The sequence below is a fragment of the Siphateles boraxobius genome, unplaced genomic scaffold (assembly GCF_051911475.1).
Source record: "Siphateles boraxobius isolate OS27281-9 unplaced genomic scaffold, OSU_SipBor_1 12, whole genome shotgun sequence".
Taxonomy (NCBI): Eukaryota; Metazoa; Chordata; class Actinopteri; order Cypriniformes; family Leuciscidae; genus Siphateles; species Siphateles boraxobius.
Window position 1 is genome coordinate 22,736,144 of NW_027508722.1, and position 23,028 is coordinate 22,759,171.

At 37.0% G+C, this 23,028-nt stretch overlaps 1 protein-coding gene and 1 long non-coding RNA gene across 9 annotated transcripts; both read right to left on the bottom strand.

Annotated features, from left to right (window-relative positions):
- Window positions 1-4,361: 4,361 nt before the first annotated feature.
- Window positions 4,362-9,004, bottom strand: LOC143722167 (uncharacterized). The gene is made up of 3 exons (XR_013196848.1): window positions 8,849-9,004; window positions 6,352-6,394; window positions 4,362-5,945 (listed from the first exon to the last, which is right to left on the bottom strand). It is a non-coding gene; the product is annotated as an uncharacterized LOC143722167 (long non-coding RNA).
- Window positions 9,005-9,827: 823 nt separating this feature from the next.
- l3mbtl1b (L3MBTL histone methyl-lysine binding protein 1b) lies at window positions 9,828-22,560 on the bottom strand. 8 transcript variants are annotated; one of them, XM_077213365.1, is made up of 23 exons: window positions 22,155-22,189; window positions 18,920-18,956; window positions 18,682-18,795; window positions 18,396-18,585; window positions 18,246-18,298; window positions 18,106-18,149; window positions 17,913-18,027; window positions 17,763-17,814; window positions 17,159-17,253; window positions 16,844-16,948; window positions 16,584-16,719; window positions 16,103-16,194; window positions 15,841-15,992; window positions 15,685-15,761; window positions 15,276-15,361; window positions 14,665-14,775; window positions 14,415-14,529; window positions 14,225-14,324; window positions 13,910-14,146; window positions 13,760-13,821; window positions 12,726-12,871; window positions 12,560-12,622; window positions 9,828-11,473 (listed from the first exon to the last, which is right to left on the bottom strand). In XM_077213365.1, exons 2-23 carry the CDS (start codon window positions 18,923-18,925, stop codon window positions 11,345-11,347), a joined length of 2,280 nt encoding a protein of 759 aa, XP_077069480.1. In that variant the 5' UTR covers window positions 18,926-18,956; window positions 22,155-22,189; the 3' UTR covers window positions 9,828-11,344. The 8 variants fall into 8 exon arrangements, with proteins under 8 accessions (XP_077069480.1, XP_077069439.1, XP_077069499.1 ...); XM_077213324.1 differs by having other exon boundaries at window positions 18,106-18,298; window positions 22,155-22,560; XM_077213384.1 differs by lacking the exon at window positions 18,920-18,956 and having other exon boundaries at window positions 14,243-14,324; window positions 22,155-22,294.
- Window positions 22,561-23,028: the final 468 nt, after the last annotated feature.

Consider the following 23,028-nt stretch of genomic DNA (forward strand, 5'->3'; position numbering starts at 1 on the left):
AATTTGTGATTATTTGGTGCCTAACATGTGAATACCTCTAAAAACATTGTTTCTATTCCCTTTGATGTTTGTGATTTGCAAGTTCCTTTCAAAAAAATAATTTAATCAGAATGCACTTTTTTTGCCTCCAAAATACTGCAGGTACATCATCCACAGAGCAGGGGCTCATTAAATCATGATAGCCAACCAAACCATCATCCCTCATTGTATATTTACTGACTACTGAGATATTGAAAATACTGTTAATCCATGTTTCTAAGCTCTGATGCTGTACCAGACAGCAGTACTGGTTTTGCAACAGTCATACAGTTGGGGATTAACCCAAACTAATCGAAACAGAACATTACTCACTGCTGTATGACTGCATGTGACTGACACCCACTGGGTGCTGTGACTTCTAAGACAAGCTCTTTCAGGCCATCTCTTAACAGTTTAGGCTTGTTGTATGCAGTGCAATTAAAGGTGCACTAAGCAATTTCTGAGAAACATTGGTGATATTTTAAATCACCAAAACCACCATGCCCAGAGACACGAATATGCTATGCAACACAGGCACCTCCCCCCTAATATGAGTGTATACAAGAGTGTTTTTAAGTATACTTAAAGTATACTACTGTTACACTTAGAGTTCACGACTAGTTTACAACTACATTTTTCATTTGTACTGAAACTATACAAGTGACCTTATAGGTATACTGAGTTTACTATTTACATACGTGTAGCACATGTTTTATATACAGTATACTATATGATTATACTCTCAGTTAACTACTTGTTTAGTAGTTTTTCTACTGAAAGTATACTTGTAAGTTTTCTTTAAGTTAAATTAACATAATACTTATAGTTTACTATTTATAAATTATTTTTGCACTTTAAAAGTACAACTATATACCTATTTAGGTATTAATTTTTATACTTGAAATATACCTTTAACTGTATTTTAACTCTTTCCCCACCAGGGTTTTTTTTAAGTTGCCTGTCAGCGGCAGCATTTTTTAAAATAATTTTCACAAAATTTTCATGGCTCCCAGAATATTTTGTTGTACGAATATCTGAATATCAAAAGAAAGATCAGAGCATCTGCTTTAAGAAATTATTCTAGCTTAATGCATTCTTTAGTTACCCTGCTAGCATTGAAAGCATACGATCCCATCCTCCCTTCATATCGCTGCCCAAAGTCAACCCTCCACCAAAACACATAAAGGCACACAACACACAGCTGCTCTTGGCAAAGCATCACAAAAGACAGCGGCCCAGTCCCAATTCGCCTACTTATACTACGACCTAAAAGTATGTACTCTTTTTATGAAGAAAAAGTACATACTTTTGAGTGTTTAGCAAAAGAGTAGGCAAACTTTGGGACATACTACTTCGTCATCTTTAACGGACAGATCTGTTGCGTGCATCCTGTCTCCGTAAACTGCCCTGTCAATCATCTTGTCAGTTAAAATCCTCCATTCAATCTAATTTGATTTCCTACCGTTTCGGAGAGCACATTCATCTGCCAGTCGTGGGTCTTTCATGCGGAGACTCTCCTCATGTGTTTGCAATTTGAATATAATGATGCATTTAAAAGGTAATGGCAAAACATCTTTACAAAAGTTCACAATGTTGCAGCAGCAATATAATGTAGACAACGTTGAATAAATCCATTTTCGTCAGGTTAGATACTGATAATTAATCACTCCCCCTTTATCTAAACCTCTCTACATAGAAGAGCCTAAGTCCCTCCCCTCCACTTCCGGCTCATGGGACCTTATTTCGGAAAAAATATGTATGGTAGTCAATGGCGAGAGACAAGTTATCTTTTTATTCCATCTTAAACTGTGCCCTGAATTACACATAAGATGTTTGCCAATTTAAAAGATAATTATGAAAGTCAAGAAAGTCACAGTTTGTCATTAAACAGAAGAGTAACATTTCGTTTTATGTGAAAATCGCTCAATGAACTCTCGCCATTGACTACCATACAATATTTTTCCGAAATAAGGTCCTATGGTGGTCCACCGGAAGGGGAGGGACTTACCGCCGGACTCGCGCGTCCTCCATGTCGGTAGTTTTTTAACACTTTTCACTCGTGTTTGTAGTTCTAACGAATCCTCGTCCAACGCGCGATGGGTTGTGGGCAATTTTAGCCGTTAGAGTGTGCATCGATCTCATAGACAGTAAAAGAAATGGACACAGCGACCCCCTTGATTTCAAAGGAGAAACGTGAAGCCCAATTAGAAGCACTCACTTCCTGATGGCTGAGCGTACTGCGCAGGCTCAAACTGAGCTTGATGACGTAGATGTGACGTGAGCAACCTGTCTGACAGTTGTAAATCTTCTAGTAGCTGTGCCACATACCGAATTATTTCCAATTCCTCAAAAACGTTGTTGAAATATTTTGTCCCGTTGCTTTTATGGACTCTATATCTAAGGGCTTCTCCCTTGACTTTATTTCTCCATGTCCCCCAATTGCCTCATAGACAGTAAAAGATTGCCTGCGAGCTTCTCCTCCTGTCTACACGGTAATTTCTCTATTGTGCGACAAGAGATTTGCGTGGTTATGACGCAATTGTTAGCCTATTTTTACAAAAACAGCTTCTACGGGGCCATAATGTAAGATACAAAGTAATGGAGACTTTTATACATTGTCGTGTTTCTTTAGAAATAAACAATGGACAAATTAAGTCTTTGGACGCCTCAGATGTAAATTTATTTGCTGTCAAAGTTACGCCAAAATGAATGGGAGTCAATGGAATGCTAACAGCAGGTGAAGTTCTGCTACAATGGCATCCCCCGTGAGGCTTCAGTTTCCGGCTGATGGATTACCCCCTTGATCGATCTGCACTTCGGATTCTGATCGGAAATAGTAGACCATCCGGGTATCTTTGGAACACTCATTTCAACATTTGGGACGTATTAATTCTATTTTCAAATACTATTTAGGCGAATTGGGACTGGGCCAGCGTTAAAGGGGAACTCGGCAACTCTAGCTATTTCTTTGCTGATTTTCACTTTTGTTGTTGCATGTTTTCTCAACAAGCTCCCCCTACAGCTATAGAGCGTATATTTCACAACAATGTCGTAAAAAAAACTCACTTGCGGCACCCTCCTCCCCCTTTCTACCACTGCTCATGTGCATTTGTTATTATCAGAGCCGGCCAACTTTATCGTGTGGAGTCATCTATGGTGTGGAGCTATGTCTACCGAGGTGGGAAAAACATCATACACCTTTGAGGGTGGCGTGTGTGTTTATGTCGAATTGCCGTAAAGCAGTTTGTGTTTCTCGCTTGTTCTCACTTCTCACGAGACTTCCTATTTCCAACTTATCGGGACGTCAATCCTCATGTTGCAAGGTTGGTTTTGGAGGAACTGTAAATGGTGGCTGCTGTTTGTTTGCAGTGCTCCGTGACTGAGGTCTGTCTGTACTCTGCATAGCTTGAAAAGCGCTTATGACTTATGATGTCTGCGCGAACAGGGTGCGTAACGGTATGTGAAAACAAACGTTGACAGGCAGGCATGACATTGTATTGTTTCATTTGGACCGAATACGATGATTTGATTTTCATTTTATGGTCCTACGCCTTCCACAGACGATATATATTTATAAAAATACATTTAGACCGTTTTACATGATTGCTATCAGGTTATGAGGAGAATTTCAACCAGTATAACAAAAAGTGTTTCTGTAGAGAATCACCTTTTGCACCTTTGAGTAGATTTTAAGTAAATTCTTATGTACCCCACCAGTTGACTACACAAAAATGAATATACTCAGAATTAGGAACACATTAGTTTTCTTTATAAATCAATATTTTCAAACTAATCTATTCTATACTGGATGCCAAGACATGTAAGCTTATAAGACAGTATGTAAAACTATGTGAAAAAGTAGGCTGTTTAATCAAACACACTACAAGCCAAGTATAGGGCTATTTAGAATACTTAATATCTCAATCATAAGATTGAGTACAAGTATATGCCAAATATACTTAGACTTTTCAGTCACTGTAAGTATACTTAAGTTTAATTTTAAGTATATTTCTGAGGTGTACATAAAAATTTGTCTGAAAGTATACTTGCTTATTTTTAGTTTAAAAGAAGTATACTAATAGTACACTTGAATAAACTTGTTTTTTGTAAGGGCAGGACTAGGAGAATCTGTCTGTGTGCACACATATCTATTTATGTGTCTCACAGGTGGCCGCCTTTCATGCTCTGACATTCATGTGAACTATAAAGATCAGCACAACACACACAATGTCACATAGTGCAGTCTCTATTCTCTTGAGCTTGTGTGGGTGGGAACACATAAAAAAAATAGGATCATATATAATTGATTAGGCCTACTTAAAATGAATGTGAACAAAAATCTACAAACAAAGCCTTATGTCACTCTTATCAGTTACAAGTCAGTTACAATCTATCAATCAAATAAAAAATAAAAATAAATGCACATGGTATAGCAACAGCACTGCATAAGTGTTTTATAAAACAGTTCATTCAAAACTTAAAAAATAAAATCTCTATTTGAGATTAGCAACTTAACTGATCCCCCAGTACAAGGTAAAACAAGAATGATTTTGTGACAAGAAGCCTATCATGTCTGGGTAAAATAGTTTCAGAATAATTGTGATCTTTTTTTAATGATTCTTAAACTTTTCAGTGATCTTTTACTATTTAGAGCCATAGTAAAAATATATATATATATATGTATATTTTACCTGAGTTGCGAATGTAAATTCTGTATACTGATGTAATAGAAAGACTGTGTAGGCTACTGCGACATGACGGCATGAAACGACTGCCTCTATAAACAGATAGAGGTGACGATATACGAACAAATGACTTGTGAGCCGGTTTTAGTAAATCAAAAACCTGCAGCGTGTTCAAAAAACGTTACCAGGTTGAATATGTTTGAAAAACTGCCCAGTAATAATTACAGAATTAGCACAGAAAGAAATGTAAAAAAAAAAAAATGCATAGGTCTATTACAACGGATATATACCCAAAAGAATTAGAATTTAATAAAAAATAGGAGAATTTGTGAATCGGAATCAAATTTGGAAATCTATCTATTCTCAGCCCTAACATATTTATTAGTTTGACTTGAATAGATATTTACATGTGGACCTTTAGTGAGGACAACAGATGTAAAAGACTACCGATCATTTAGCTCTTCTTTGCTCAGTGTAATAAGAGATGAATCTGCAGGATTAACTTGTGTTAGCTCCACATTTGTTGTATTTTCCTCTCCTGTATTTTTCCGGTATGTCCGTTCAGGGAGAGGTGGAGGCTCTGGGTCTGAGGGGCCAATTAGGCAGTCATTGAGTTTAATGACTGGCAAGGCCAATGTTTCCATGTTTCTGAGAGGTGATCCAGTCTCCAAGTTAACCTGACTGGAGCTACAAGAGCCAGAGGATGGGGAAGAGCACTTTAGAGTGGGAATTCCCACCCCTTCTTCTAAGCAATGAATGTTGATTTCAGACAAGTCCAATGTACGCATGTTGGTGTTCGCTTCTATTTGTGAGAATCCTTTTGAATTATTCCTATGAGTTTGTACTAGTGGCAGGATCTCCTGGTCGTCTTTATCTTGGTCTTGTTCGTAACGTTTTTCTCGGTCACGATTTTCATAGAGAACTGTATTGGCACAAATAAATATGAAAAGCCCCACCCCCATGATGACAGGACCAATTAGCTTCAGTTTCTCTGAAAAGGTGCGTCCAGTTGAAACATGATGTGGTGTTTGTTGTCGGCGGGGTTGACTGTTCCAATACCCCACCACAGCGACGCCAATTCCTACTATCAGCAAAACACCAGCAAACAACAAACAAGCCCCCGGTGCAGATCGCAAACGCAGTCCACCAATCGCAGGCCCTGGATCCGTCCTTGGCGGGGAAGTCTTTGACTCTGGGACTGTTACAGCAACTTTTTCTGTGGGATTTACCTCAGACATTCTCCTGGGAATAAAGGCAAAATAGGCTAATGGACTCCAAATACTCAAGCAAATCTCCTGCAAATCATAAATATTTAAATAAAATATTTTTTTAAATGACAACACTGAGAGTCTTTGCATATTGAATGCATGCATTATTATAGTAATCCTTGCAGTTTCTCTGAAGCATTTATTTGTGGGGAAGACAACTAATCCTTGACAATCCTTTTATAATCCTTTTTTTAAATTCTTTGTACTTCCAGTTCCTCACAGGTTTACTGCAAATGCTGTTTGACATTTCATCTCTGCTCAGTAAGGCTATCTGTGTAGTTTCATCTTTACTTGTTTTAGCTGTTTTAACTGATATATAGGTGCAATAACTGAAATCAACAAGTAATAGGCTGCAATACCATTTTATAAAATTTTCCCACCTTGAAAGCTGCTGCTCTAAAGTCAGTGCTGTCCGCTCAGGAACTAGAATAGAATAGAATGAGGCATTTATATAGCGCTTTCATATGTAGCTACTACTGTACACCCAAAGCGCTTTACAATCATGTCGGGATCTACTGATAATCTAGTTTAAGCATTTTCTATGCTGCTCTACCATTCTGTGTATAGCCTATACATAGACACATGGGTAACACATACTGTATTGTCAACAGGCAAACATTTTCAGATGAACTACTGAAATATAAGTGTTAAAATCATGGGTAGCACATTTTAGCTATCAGGATGTGGAACCAATGTAGGCCTAAACAATTTCAAAAATATGTAGGTAGTTGTTTTTACTACCACCAGCACATCTAATCATACAATATATACAACAAATCCAACTTCAGTTTAACAATTAGAAATTTTGACAATAGCATTTATAAACATATTTTTAAGATACACTATTTTATATTTTTCTTTTCCACTAAGCTCATTGATATAAGGTTTATTTGTAGGTCAACCAGAGGCCTAATTCATCATATAGGTTCCCTCAGACACTAAGATAAGGTTAGCAATTAACATTACTTTAAGAGACTTTCACAGTCGGTTTCAAATCATAAATTAAAAACATACCGCACATGTGTGTGTGTGTGTGTGTGTTTGTGACAATTCTGTTACCTTGGCAGGTCTTATTATAGAGTGGTGCTGGTATGATCACCTTGTAGGCCAAAACAAGAAAACGAGTTAGCATTTTAGCACTTCTGGTCAATGTTTTTTTTTTAATGGGGTTTTGGTTAAATGGCCTAAATAAGGTCTGTGGTGAACACAAGCTCAAGACACTTTCACGTTTTACTCTACGACATAAAATACATCACTCGAGATGTTTTAAGCTGTTACATGTCTTGAAAAACATGTCTTGCTAACAAGTGGCTAAATGGAACTACAGAGGCTGTCTGGGACATTAAACATCATCGCGCCGTACAGGTAGGCTATTACAGAATCGTTATGGTTATAATTGTGCTCTTGCAAACTATTCTAACTCAAACGTTCTGTGAAATTTTTTTAAGATAAAAACTGAAAGTGTTGTCGGAAGCTTAGTGAGGGTGACGTTGAATACGTGGGACCGTGGTGTAGTTCGTTTATAGTCTACCTTTTGCTTTTTACTTCTGGCGACTGCATTTAGACTTCAAAATTCATAAAAGTTGTTCATCTGTGATAATTATCTTGATGGACAAAACATGCAAGTATCATAAACTTTTGTTGATCACAGAGCTTGTTTTGAGCAATAATCCAAAAGCCTATGGGAAAATCCTATTGGGTTTTTGTCGAGGGAACCAGTGTGATGCCGGTTGGTCTACAAAGTGACGTCATACCTGCACCACTTGGTCACGTGTTCCTTTACAACCAATCACAGTACAGCCTAGCATATCTACAGTCATTAGTGTGTTTGACTTGAAGCGGCGCTGCTCAGACCGGCAATCGGTGTATCAAGTACCTCAAGAGCGATTAGAGAGCAGAGAGAGGGCTCCGTATACTGTTTGTGATAACCAATGAATGAGAAGTGCCGAAGTACCTATCACAAAACGGTGTTTTTTCAGTGTAAACTAAAAATATGTTAATCTAAAACTAATAATGGCAAACATGTTAAGTTGATAAGCAGTCGGTTAATTAAATTTAAAGCTGTTTTTCCACAAAAGCAGTTAATTCAGCATAGTAAAGACTCTCCTCAACTGACATCCATTCACTTAAAGCCCTCTGGTCTCCTCTGCGTACCGCAACATTTACGATAGTCTTTTCTTACCTATGACGAATGTAGATCTGAATGAACAAGAAAAAAATGTAGGGCAGGACTTGATTTTAACCATTTAAATTGGAATAAAGTGCAACAGACCCGCCCTCACGCCAGTAAACTTCATCAGAGAAGAGAAGAGATGTCTTTGTAAGAGGGAGGGAAAGTCATTGTAATTAAAGATTACGAGGGCACGTGAATAAAAAAAATATGTGCATGGATAAATAATTTACAATAAATAATGAATTTTGAATAAAATAAATTAGAAAAGTCAATTTCAATATCATGGTGACTTTAAAGTGGCCTTTGTTTTGTGAAAAAAATTTAAGGTGGAGTTTGTCTTCCATTGGTCAGACATACAGATAGTCCCGCCCTAAACACATGCCATTGGTTGGGCCAATATTGCTAGAATTGGGCTGATTAGATTCTCAAACAGTATAATCTTACAATAGCACCACAACCTTTACACTTTTGCAGGGAAATCAACATGAAAATGGCTAATTTATAGTTGTCCTGTAAAACACTTCACCTTTAAGGTAACAAACTTTATGGGTGTGTCTTCAAAATGATGTATCCAAGCACATTACGCAACGCAGTACGTGTTGCATGTCTGTTTCAGTACACACTGTTTCATACTCATCTTGAACGTTGAGCTATATCAAGTCGGGACATCAGCACGTGAAGTTAATACTACCACTTAAACTCACCTCAGTTGCGTCTCCACCGGAAACACATGATTGACTACGGTCCGTTTTAATTGCGTCAATGACGTGAGAGCGCGCAACTTGCAACGAGTCTAATAACCATGTCGATGAAGACGCGCAAATCCATCAGTCTCCAGCCTTAGCAAACGCGCGTATTATGAGCGTGAGGGGAGGCGCATTTACTTTAAATCGGCCAGTGACGTGGAGTGAATGAGCGAGAGAGATACTGTGGTTAGAGGGTCATGGGAACATGTGTGCAAGCCCTTTGGGTCCCACGGTGGGCAGAATAACCTATTCTTAGAGTCTATTGGGAGTCTTAAGGCCCACTTTTCTCACTAACTCAGACTGTTCTTTTGTATTACATTTAGTTATTTGAATATGTATTCATAGTTGTATGACCAGATAACTGTGGGCCATCATGGAAGTTCAGTATGCGAGATTCTTTAGGTTATGAAGTGGCCAGTTTATGGAATTACTTTGGCGTTTTCCTTATGCAATCAAACATACGGTCTGAGAGCAAATGTAATAATATTGTAATTGTATATAATGATATTGTATTATTAAAAAAAACTTTTTTATTACAAAAAATAATTGATACTATCTATGCTAAATACGCAAGCAAAAGTTTTAGACCTGCAAACAAAAACAGCAGAACAGAGCAGAAATATATGGGTGCGTAATGAAATGTGTGGGAACTGCATAAAGGAAAAGGAAGTTTATTCATAGTGCAGCTATTTTATCATTTGCTTTGTTTTTGTAATTTAAAACAGTTTTAAGAAGACGTTTTATTTGCAATCTTTAAATTTTTTTTAAATTACAATCTTAATTATTTTTGAATAAAGACATTTATTATTTTTAATCGCATAAAAAGACACAAAAGTAACTCCATGCCAGTTGAGCCTCTGTTTGTAAGCATGAACATTTCAGTTTTATGCAAACGTTAACATCTTTATGAATGAAAACAAAAAAATAAAAAAAAGAGTTCTGTTTGAAATCCTTATTTATTCTCCTTCGCTCTATTCATCCATCCATTCGGGACTGAAACTCAGAAACACACAATCTGTCACACATAAACAGTCTGCTTAAAGACATTTAATCTACAAACACACACACACACACACACCAAAGAAAACAATCAAAATCTGATACAAAAACTCATCCTTGACGCAAACCACTGTGATTAGGATTTCCTTAAATCTTGATTTTCCATTACCATCCAAATGCTTGTTTGTAATCAAGTCAATAATCTGCAGACTAATATCTATTTTATTTAGTATTTTAGCTTTTGTTTAACCATTTTCCGAGTCTTCAGCTTTTCCAGTTTCGACCCTAACTGGATCTATTATCCTGAACTAATGCTATAAGAAGAACCTGCATATGCATGTGTATAATGACAACTTTGAGAAGCACTGCAAAAGCCAAACCAATGCATGAAAGTGGAGTGATTCCAACATTGCTGAGTAAAATCAGTTGTAGCAGAGCTGAGAATTACAACTGTATTATACAGAAAGACACGGATGTACAAAAAGCTTTTGCTCGGTGAATGACAGAACAAAATGTCTTAGTACTCAGGAATGCTTGTACAAGGAAAAATGTCAGGGTCTCAGAAGCTTAAAATACACACTCACACACATCCGCTCATTTCTAATTCTATTTTCAGTGTCTATTGAGTCGGTCACACTGTCCAATTCACTTCAACAAATGTACAATTTCTTCAATTTACAAATGCATTTTACAAGATCACACATTTTATCTGAAGTAAATACAAACTTGAGACATTCAATTCCAGATTTGCCCAGAGCAAGAATTCCCTGACATTAGATGTAAGCACACATGTATACATTAATCTCTCACAAACAGTTTGCAAAGGTCTTTCTCTCTCTCTCACTCACACACACACACACACACACACACACACACACACACACACACACACACACACACACACAAAGAATCCTGCTGTCCACTAGTGGTCTCAAACAGGATCATTTGGATTATTTGGGATATGTGTACAATTACAAACAAAGGTCTTTTTGCATAAAAAAAAAAATACTTTTCAAGTAAAAGCTCCACCATCATGCCTTTCCATCGTGCCTCTGGCACCAAATGCAATTAGCCGTAATTTTAGCAACTGTAAAAGCATAAATATCAACAATGAAACGGTCCAGTTTAAGTTTTCAAAATTTTAAGGTGCCTCAGTATAGTGTACTCACCCCTCCCAGAGTCTAATATGAATCAAATGATCTATTTCAAAAGAGAATATCAGACCTAATTTAGAGCGAGTGCAGGGTTGGAAGGGGAGACAACAAACATTTATCAGCCTTAAGAAATGTGATTTTTCTGATCACATACAGTTTGTTGGATCGGCTGATTTTCAATGTCCGTCAATCATAAATGAGACCAATGATTGAGCATTTGTCAGTCCGCTGGACACATCGGTGGAGGCAAGAGCAACTTTCAAACATGTTGTTTGATGGAGCAGCAGTTGCTATGACGTGTCTACTCTTCATCTGCGCTCTTCAGCATGAGGATAGAGTTATAAATTTTGAGAGCGGGACCGAGCTTGATGCTCAGAATCTTTACAATGTCTGACTGAGTAAGGAGCAGGAAGGCCTCGCCATCAATTTGCTGTAGGAAAAAGAATGGGGGAAAAACATTCACTTAGTCTGAGAACAAAAATACTTAGAAATTAGGACTAAATGTGCTTAATTAGTCCAAGTGATTGAATACCCGAATGCTAAGTATTGTAATTTGTTTAACCAACATTATCAATTAATCCAGGCCCTGAATTTCGTTCGTTCCTTGGATGACTCTTATGGGGTGGAATTCAATTCAAATTCAACTTTGAATTGAATTTACTAACCATCAGTAAAATAAGAACAAATACATTAAAAGCAGTAGCACAAATAAATACAACAGAATAGATATAAAAATGAAAGTTTTTTCAGACGCAATGTGTTGCTGTAAAGCATATAAGATCGAGAGCGAGAAGACGTGGAACCACTGAATCACTCACGCTGTTTTCAAATTACTGATTTGATCTGATATTCTGTGTGTATTCATTTACTCCTCTAAATTAGTTATTTTATTATTAAATTAATGTATTTAATTTATTTAATTAAAATAAATTAATTATTATAAAATTTGTTTCCTGGCGCTTATAATCCAGGAAATTAATTCCCACAAATGTTTTTTCAATATAGCATGTAGAATGCTATATTGAAAAAAAAATTGTGGGAATTAATTTCCTGGATTATAAGAGCGCAAACCTGCAGGAATTAGTAAAACTACTGTATGTGCAATATCTGCAATCCCGCAGCGAAATTCAGGCACTGATTAAGCATATATTCTATTATATAGATATTTGTGAAAAAAGTTCCATGACTTTTCCAAAACTTTTTGGGTTTCCAGGCCACGAAATTGCTATTTTAAAATACTTTTCCAGGTTTTTCATGACCATACGAACCCAGCCGGAGTAATGGCTGCAGAAAATTCAGCTTTGCATCACAGGAAATTACATTTTAATCTGTAATAATACTTGTACAATAATACTGTATTTTTTAATAAATAAATGCAGCTTTGTTAAAGTATGAGACTTCTTTCAAAAACACTGGAAAAAATCCAAACCCAAATTTTTGAATGGTAGTGTACGGTATATAGGGAAGGTACGTTACACTAATATTCACAAGTAAAGTTGATGTTTTAGTTATTTACCTCTTTCCTGAAGGTGGCAGCATGCTCTCTGCAGCCAGGCAGGCCTCTTACAAAACTTGAAACCTGAAAGAACAACATTGTCAAATAAGATGCAATAAAAATAAATAGGTTTAGAAAAACCTCTTTTAAAGCATAAATGAACTTTTCCGAAATTATCAAATGCCACCTCTTCAGTGTTCCACTTTGCCACTCTCTTGGCGGTGAGGCCCAAAGCTTCAGGCAGCAGTTTGCCATGCTTTTCCCAACACAGCTGAAACCTCGGTGGCTCCCATCCACAAAACACAGACTCATGCAGGAACTGCTGAAGAGAATCTACAACACAAATCGAATTTATTCATGACATGCCTTGCAAACGTTTTCATATCTCAGTCATTGGCAAATAAGAGTGTCCAAGATAAAGAAAAGGTTACTAGTTAAAAATACAGTTGCCAAGTTTTTAGAAATGTGCTTTTTGTATGCAGGTAGCTTCTTATATGGTTGACTTTTTTTGAAAAGTTTAAATGTAGTATAACCAGCAGAAAATGTATTAACATTTTTTTTACACCCTGAATACATGCGAGTCAATACATCTTAATCATTATTTTCACAAAAAAATTCAAGTATAATTTCAAGGCAAAAAGTTTTATTTTTTTAATACAAATATCACGAATTATTAATTCATAAATATTTCACAAAACATGTTATTTTACATATAATGAACTAAGCTTGTCTTGCTAAAAAAAGGTCAAATTACCTCATTGACCTTGACAGTCATGTCAGCATGCATTTCTGATATCATTTTCTGGTCATGTTAGTTGTCATGGCTTTGATTTGGTGGACAAAAGTGAGTAAAGCAGTTTTGTTAAGATATTTTTTTTTGTGTTCTAAGAAATAACAATTATTGACTGTCAAACTACTTATTAAATATGTCTTGAATTAAAAAAAAATGAATAAAGCTTTTTTCCTTCGTTATGTTATATGTTTAAATTTATTTCTCCCAGAAATATCAAACTTATTTTAATTCAGAAATTAAAAATATGCACTTCATTGATGAAGTGTATTCAAGTCATTATATCTATGAACTTTTTATTATTATTACACATCCAGGCAAAAAACAAAGCATCGCTTCATTGACCCATGTACACTATTCTCAGAGGTTATGGATTATCCACAAAAAAAGCAAATTAAGCCAAAATATCACAATATCTGAAGAATCGATACCTTTCCCATCACCTTCCTGCTTCACTTGGGGTGGCTTGACACATTTAGGACCGCTGCCAGACCTGAAAGAAATAAGAAAGAGATAAAAAGTGAGCGTGTGTGTGTGTGTGAAAGAGAAAAGTTAAACTGTACATCACTGCTGACACTCACACAATGTGCTCACGCACTGCCCGAGCTTGTGGACAGGTGTCTGTGGTGGTGTCAGGGGGGTCTGGAGTGCTGGCGCTGGGTGTGGGTGTGGGTGTGGGTGGCAGCGTCTGAGTGAGTGTTTCAGCACGGCGGTGGCGCGGGGGTCCACTGAGCGTAACTGGCCTCTCCCCGCTCAGTCTGTCTGGAACCAACCCGTCTTTATTCAAATTCAGATCTGAGTATGGACAACTCACCGCCCTAACAATGGGAGAGAGACTCATTTGCATTTGAATGCGCATTATGAGTTGTGTTTGTAACAACACATGTATAACTTACGTGTAATGTGTCCCATACCGCGGTCCTCGAATGTGTCCGACTCCGTTGCATCCTTGGGTTGGGCAGCCTTGACCTGGAGGGACTGGAGAATCTCTGGGACCTGATAACATTACCATTACGAGTTAGATTATGAGTCTGGTGTGACCATGTGCTGAAATACTTTATATTTGTGTGTAGGTCAGTATGTTACCGTTGGGGTGTTGTAGAGGATGACCTGTTTTCTGACACCAGCCTACTGGGTGCAGTTCTGGGCTATCGGCATCTAGCCAATAATCATACTCATCACTCCAGCCATCAAAATGGATCTATATATATATATAAAAACACAAAGATTTAGTGAAGATATACTAGCTGTGCAAGCATATTAAATACTGTATGTCCATGTTGGCTTGTGATAAGAGTAAGCTAATTAGACTAAACAGATATATTTGTGTGTAAACCTTGATTCTGTGGTCTTCTGTATTGGAGATGGTGGAGACACGGATGAGTACGGCATTACGTTTGTCTACTGCCTCTAGTTTCATCCCAACTTGGAAGCCATGTGGTGGTCTCTGGATAGCCAGGGATCAAAGGTCATTCAGAAAACAATTAAAAACATTATATAAACAAATAATACATACTTAAATCAAACATATGTATAAAACAGGACATATTAATAATAATTAATATCCTTTTAGGGAGTGTTTCTCACCACTGTCACCTTTAGCTTGTTTGCTATTTTTCTATATTTATTTATTATGAGGAGACCTATACTAATAAATTTGAATTGTGTAGAAGATTAAATTAAATTGTTTTAACACAAAATATGTATAAAACAGAACATATGTCTTTTAAATTATAATTGAATTAATTATGGTGGTTTTTTTTCATCAAACTGCCCACTACTTTGAACCAGATCAAATGTGTTTTATTTTATTTCTATGTTGTTCAGGCTGCACTTTTGCACCACACCAACTACTAGGACCTTTCAAATGACATTTTACCAATTATAAATTATTTTAAATGATTTATCTACACCTCTCACGGTTCAATGCAATGATTTAAGCCTTACCTGTTTAAAGGCTCTTGCTGGTGCAGCTTGGGTTCCAGTTTCTTCAAGGTACTTTTCCCAAGAAAAACTCTTTGGGTGCTTATACTCTAAGAAAAACATAAATAGACTTCCAATAACTTCAATACAACTTTTCATGCACATTAGAGCTTGTTAAAAAAGAAAAGAAAAAGAAAACTAATTCTGGGGCTTTCAAACTGGGGCCCGTGGTAAATTTGACAGGGGGAAAAAAAGACAAAATGTCTAGCTTCTTTTTTTTTAATGAAAAGTGCTATACAAATATATTTCATTGAATAGAAGATGTTAGATACATAGTTAATTGTAAATATTTTCCAGAGAATTTATTTTGACTTTAGTACAACGACAAGGTAACAAAAAGGGTGACAAAGAAAATGATTAAAGGGAGTCTGACCTGCAGGTGTGGTGAGTGTTAACTCCACCTCCTCACAGTACCCGACTGGATGAATGTACGGACTGCTGGCATCACACCTGAGAACAAACAGAATGCATTTACAACCACATGCACTTGGGGACACTCATATGGCCAGTATTCTGCTCACGATCTTACCAATAATCATACGTATCGTCCCAGTTGTCAAAGTGAATGAGGAGCCGGTTGTCGACAGCAGCAGCAATGGTTGCTACGCAGATAAGTGACGGGTTCTTCCTGTCCACGGCTTCCAGCTTCATCCCAGCACGGAATCCTGACGGTGTGACTGACTAAATAGGACAGAAAACACATGGTTAAAGAAGAAAGCATGATCTCCTGTAACAGAAACTATTGAGATATCTCTTATTCTCTTGAAGTGTGTGCATATGAAATGACATACCGTATTAAGACTCTTGAAGAGATGTTTGGGGGCCAGTTGACCCCTACAGTTCTTTACATATGTGTTCCAGTTAAACTCTCCATCTCTGCAACCTGTTAAATCATAGTAAAGAACAGCATATGCAATACATTTTACTAGCAGCATATGCAGCAACTAATTGTCCACAAAAAAAAACTTTTTTAAACAACATGCTAACATAACCATGCTTTATTAAATAAATTATTAAATTATATCTTATATTATATTTAATTATATTTATTATTTATAAATAATATTTGTATAAGTTACAATACTTGTAATTACAATACTATTACATCTATGTTGAATATCAGAATAACGCCTAGTAGACCAGTTTGTCATCACACAGTTCAGAGTGAATATTGAGTTTAAGTAGTTTTAACACATAAAGAAACAGATCTACCATGTTACAGAAAACAACTGTTTTTTTTTTACAGTACATCTTTATTAGTACATTAAGCACCTTTTGGAAGCAATAGCTTGAGGCCGGTTTTCTCACACCAGCCTGGCGGCTTCACATCCCATGAGTCAGCATTTACCCAGAAGTCATAGCACTCAGGGTAACCATCAAAGTGAAGCCGAATTCTGTAACCTTGCACCTGGAACAGAGAAAATACAGAGAAAATGTACCTTACTATAAGCGCAACCTAAAAACTATATTTAGTTTTGTGCTCCCAATAATCACACATCAAGTAACATCACAGAAACATTTGACCTGGTTACCTCTGCAACAGTCAAAACACAGAAGAGAGCAGGGTGACAAGGGTCCAGTCCCTCTAACTTCATGCCAACTTTAAATCCATTCCTACTCTGCGGAACAGACTGGTGCTGTATTGCAAACACACAAAAACAAAATTATTGAATTTCATAGATGTCATGCTTTAAAAAAATCTCTATGTTTTCTTTCAAGTAACATTTTTTTCTAATGACAAAACTGAATTGACATCAAACTTACCATCCTAATCAGGATCTCAACCATACCATGTTATTTATATAACCGTGAACAGAAATACAAGTTATACATGCTGTGTTTCTCACCTCCTTAAAAAGTTTCAAAGGAGCGGCAATGGCTCTCTCCTCCTCCAGATAAACTGACCAACTCCAGGTTTTCTTCTTAACAGGAGGTGCTGTCACTATGGAAACAGCATCACAAAGAGGCACTTTATTTGGCTTAGAAAAACATTTTTATAATAGATGGAAAGGATGACAGTCTGAAACTGTCTGAAAATATACATGACACAATCTGTACAACCTGCTAAAAGACTCAAGTTGGGATGCACCAATTAAAAAATATTTTGCCAACACTGATACAAAATAAAATAAGACTAAAAATTCAAATTAGTCAGTCATTTTAAATGTAACAATTGAATTTAAGCATCACAAAATCATAATGTATGTGTGAATACAAATATTAATGTGACTATATTCATTTTGAGATTTGCCTAAGATGACATTTAACAGTGTTATTACATATTTAGTTTTATTTTTAAATATCAGAAGATATATATCCAATATCCTAAAATAAAAAAAGTTTATATTTCCGTGTGTGTGTGTGTGTGTGTGTGTGTGTGTGTGTGTGTGTGTGTGTGTGTGTGTGTGTGTGTGTGTGTGTGTGTGTGTTAGCTAAACGAAAATTACCAACCTAGTCTAGCAACTTTAGCCGCTCGTCTTCCCTTTGAGGATTTAACCTTCTCCTGAAAAAAACAGAAAAAAATAAACACTGATCAATGCAGTAGTTCATCCCTGTTGATATTGAATGTGTGCTCTTTTGTGTGAGATGTGTGTGTATTACCTCTTCCTCCTCTATGTTGTCCTCCTCTTCATCTCCAGATTCCATAAACATCTTCTTCTTCTTTCTCACACGTTTACCTAAACGCTCTCCTTCGAATGCCTCAGCTGGGGTTGACCTGCACACACAAAAGAACTTATGAATTCACCATAAACAGTGTAACTGGCAGATCTGTGTAAGTGTCAAAAACATGTACCTGCCACTAGTAGGCTGCACACAAGAAGCACTGCAAAATTTGCCCTGTAGGAAAGACTCCTGTGAACCAGAGTGACCACAGGACCTGCAGTTTGCAGTGGCCTCAGTGATGGGAACAATCACATTAGACACTGTACTCACGCTGGGGCTCCTAGTGTTGATGCCCCCGGCCTGCCTGTGGGGGTCAGTGGAAACTGAAAAAAAAAACCCGAGAGAAATTAAGTCCTCAAAAATAAATTAAAGAGCAAATCATTCCTCTACTTGGTAGAAATATGTGTTACGTGTACTCACCCACAGTATTTGCCTGATGGTCTGTATTCAACTGGGGCTTTGCAGTCTGATTTGAAGTTTTGTTTTGCTCAGGGGAATTACTGTTGTTGGTGCTTATAGTTTGAGGCTGTGGGCCTGTAAGCTCCGCCTCTTTAACTTTGGGCTCCGCCTCTGTGACAATCTCCAGGGTGCCAAATTCAGTCATCCGAAACTAAAAAATGACCATATTTTGAGATTATTCATCAGCACATTCAGAATATGTCCCTTGCATCACACTTTATGCATCAGATACACTTAATATTTGTACCCGAATGTCACTTCCAGGCAATGTGGCTATGCCGTCCTTCCAGTCAAGAGCGCTCATCATGTCAAAATCGGCTCCAGTTGCTGCAGGACCACCACTCGTAGATGTCTCTGCCATCTTTTCCAACAAAATGGAAGACAAAAGAGAAAAACATATTGTTACAACATGGACAGAGAACAGAAGTAAGCATCTTAAAGGGTTAGTTCACCCAAAAATGAAAATTATGTAATTAATTACTCACCCTCATGTTGTTCCAACTCTGTGAGACCTTCGTTCATCTTCAGGACACAAATTAAGATATTTTTGATGTAATCTGAGAGCTGGCTCAGAAAAATTAGTAAAGACATCGTTAAAATAGTCCAAGGGACTACAGTGGCTCAACCTTAAGTTTATCAAGCGACGAGAATACTTTTTGTGCGCAAAAAAACAACAAAAATAACGACTTTATTCAACTATTCATTTTCTTCCGTGTTTGCCTCTGATGTGAGTTCACGAGAGCGTCACGACGCCTGCGTGACAACTGAGAAGACGACGCTCACGATCATTTGATGCGAAAGTGTGAAAGGTAAGCCATTCATTTTGTGGCATTGGTAAGATACTTTTACATTTTCTCGTTGGTTTCTTACGATTCTGACATCCATGAAATGCACGCTTTAGAACCATTTTAAACACTACATCGAGACCCGGGAGATGCAATTACCTAGAATTACCTATGAATTACCTATAGAATTACCTATAGAATTACCTATGAATTACCTATAGAATTACCTATGCATTCTTCATTACCTATGAAGGAGTGAGCCAGCTCTCAGATTTCATCAAAAATATCTTAATTTGTGTTCCTAAGATGAACGAAAGTCTTACGGGGTTGGAACAACATGAGGGTGAGTAAATACTGACAGAATCTTCATTTTTGTGTGAACTAACCCAAGTTAAAGGGTTCACCCAAAAATGAAAATAATCCCATAATTTAATCACCTTCAGGGCATCCCTAGGTGTTTATGACTTTCTTCTTTCAGCCAAACACAATTGGAGTTATATTAAATAATATCATTGCTCTTCCAAGCTTTAAAAGGCTGGGCAACAAACTCAAACTCCTTTGACATTTCTCTTTAAAAATTCTCGTTTTAGACTTAACAGTGTTTTGTTTTGCTCTATCCTCTGCGCTTCCATGTTCATCAATACATCTTGCGTCGGGTCAGAGGACACTGGCATACGGCCTTTACCAAAGGCCAGTCATTATAGTTTATAAAGTTATAATTATGGATAATTTTCATACAAAAACACATAACTCTGTTTCAGAAGGCCTTTATTAACCCCCTGGAGCCATAGGACCATTCACTGCCATTTTAAAGCATGGAAGGGCAATGATATTATTTAATATAACTCAGATTGTGTTTGGCTGAAAGAAGAAAATCATAAACACCTAGGATGGCGTGAGGGTGAGTAAATTATGGAAAGATTTTCATTTTTGAGTAAACTAACCTTTTAACCAAACTGTCCAAAACACCTCTAAAGGGCAAACAATCCTTTAATGTAGTGGCTCTCAGCCTTTTTGACTCCAAGGTCCCCCATTGTTCACAACGATATCTGAAGGCCCTTTTGTTTTTTTAAAACTTATTTTAATCTATCTACACTCTTAGTTTCTTTAAATTAATTTAAAAAAAAGTTTAAGTTATAATTAAAGTTAAAATAATAACATTTCAGGATTCAAGAAGTTTTAAGATCTGAATGTTTAACCAATTAACTTTTTCAGTCATTTGTGATTTACTGGATATGAATTATAGATATAGATATAAAAATATGTTCTACTTTTATCTTGAATTTTTTCCTGATAATATATTTTCAAAATACCCATGGCATTATAATATTTTATTAATTTAAATTACTTTTCCAGGTCTATAAGTCACACTTTTACAAATAGGCTTCCCAATCCAGGATTTCCAGGGCTGTGGGAATCTTGGTTATTCAAAAAACTGTTTCAGAGGGGGTGAATCAAAATAAGTAATATCTGTTTCGGCTTATTTTAATGCTCGTTATTTTCTGGCTTAAATTATTTTAAGTCTTTTATTTTACGGCCTTTTAATGGTTGAGGAAGCCCCCCTGGCTGAGAACCACTGTTTTAATGCATTCACATAACTGCATTTTGAAAACCAAGCATCTGCTGTGAGTGTCATATAAATATTAGCGCACATTGTTTTTGTAAACAAAACAAAACTGTCGTTTTCAATATTCAAATACGACGTTCTCGTTTCGAAAACCGTGTTTTGACTGCGGCTGATGAAACGACCGCAACTCGGTATTACGAAATAGCCGCGCGTCGCTTGTAGTTCCAGACAGTTCCGCTAGAGGGCGACTGCTGCTCGCAGTACGGATTGCACCAAGCACTTAAACGAGGACAAAAATATGTATTTCTACATTGTTATGATGGTCATTTTTATGGACTAGCTATGTATACAAACACTCACTGACACACTTAAACTACTTTTGTGGTTATTAATGGAGGAAAGCGATTAAAAGTAAAGTTAGACGAACAAGTTCAGCTTTTCCTTGTTTTAAAAGAATCTCGCTAAATCTGTGCTTTTAAAGAGGGCGGATAATCGCGATGATAAGTTAAAACGTACATACTCACAATGGATTAGTTTTCCAAGAAGAAAGTCTTTATTCAATCACGTTATCATTCGTATACAGTAGGCAATAGTGTTTTAACGTTCTTGACCTGTCGTGTGTCTTAAATCAAAATATTATCAAAATCTCAGACTGTACAGTAACGGTGCCCCGCAAAGATCACCCAAGAGCTCGTCTGGTTTAATACAAAACGTTTGTTTGGATATTTCAAGTGATGACTGAATTTATTCTGAGCATAAATAAAGTGCAATGCGCGAGCGCCCATTATTAGCATTCGACTGACACACAAAATGGCGGAGGATAGCAAAGGGCCGCCGACACGTCTAAAGTATGTAAATTATAACAGTTTTCTGGTCTGATTCACTTCGCTCGGACCTTCAAACGACACGGGAAGGCCAAGTGTACAACTTGTTTTATTAAAACGCAATGTTTTCCCCTCCGTCAACAAACTCCTTACTTTCCCCTTGTCACGGAATGTCGTTAGCCCGACTGATAGCCCCGGCTAGCTGTAACATTAGCAGGGCAGCCCACAATAAACCAAATCAACAGTTTCACGTTCATATCCAAAAGAAAAACATTTCCCGAGGTACTTTGAATGAGTTGTCATTTATCAGTATATAAACATAATAACTCGGGTGTATGCAGACCGGGGAAAAAACAAATTGCATGCTTTTAGTTTCTTCTGCACAAACTTGACTTCTAATTATCTTTACGGTTTTTGAACCTCGTTGAAAATAGTCGCAATGGTTGAAAATTGTTAAACAAGAAACGCACTCTGTGTTAGTATCATTGTTTACTGCGAGGGTGATGACATTAACGTCATATTTATTGATAAACGTGCAACTCACCTCGTTTCTCTCTTAACTCTTATTTAGACCTGGATGGTGGCGTTATTGCGCATGCGCCGGTTAATATGTGTCTGTCCAACTTCTACAGCCCCAAACAACTTCACCACAGCATATATTTGTGAGTGATTATCTTTATTTAACGGAGAATCAGAGGGACTTAGCCTTATAGCGTCCTTACATGACCCCAGCATTGACTTGTCAGCGATACCCGTTGCAATCGGTGCTTGTTGCGCTAAAACAATCGAAGGCCTTATTATTATTATATAGAAAATGTTTTGATCCCCTTTACGTTTTTACGCACTTTAAACAAAACTAGAGCGCTTTGTAGTGTTCAAACGGGGTCACAAATTATTCCATTTTAATGGAGTCCTAGTGCGTGCTCACTGAAACGAGCTGTTTTCAGAGTGTGTTTTTTGTATCTATTCAGTTTACAGTCATTGTAGCGGTGATCCTCTGATTTGATTTCCTGTAACCATCACGTGTTCAGGTTTTACTCGGCAAATCTCTTTTGAAGGCCATACTTCGCCATATGCAATAAATAGAGAAAGGCAGAGCTTATTCATAAAACAACACTACGTCGAGCTTCAAACTGAAGTTCGCAATATTTAAATACAGTGTTTTGACAGCCGCATTGTTGCAAAAGGGGCGAAAATGAAGACAGCGAACTTAGCGAAGACACCACAAGATGGCGCTGTTAGCTTAAAAGTGGAGGTTTCTTCCTAGACTCGAGGTTGGCACTTTGTTTATAAAGTATTTCTAAGGGAAATACGGAAGCAGAACATTGCCATTTTTTAAAAGTAAAGTAGTGGCAAATTATACATGTATAATAAATGATCTGTGGACGAAAACTGTGTTCTTCTTTGTGACCCATGTC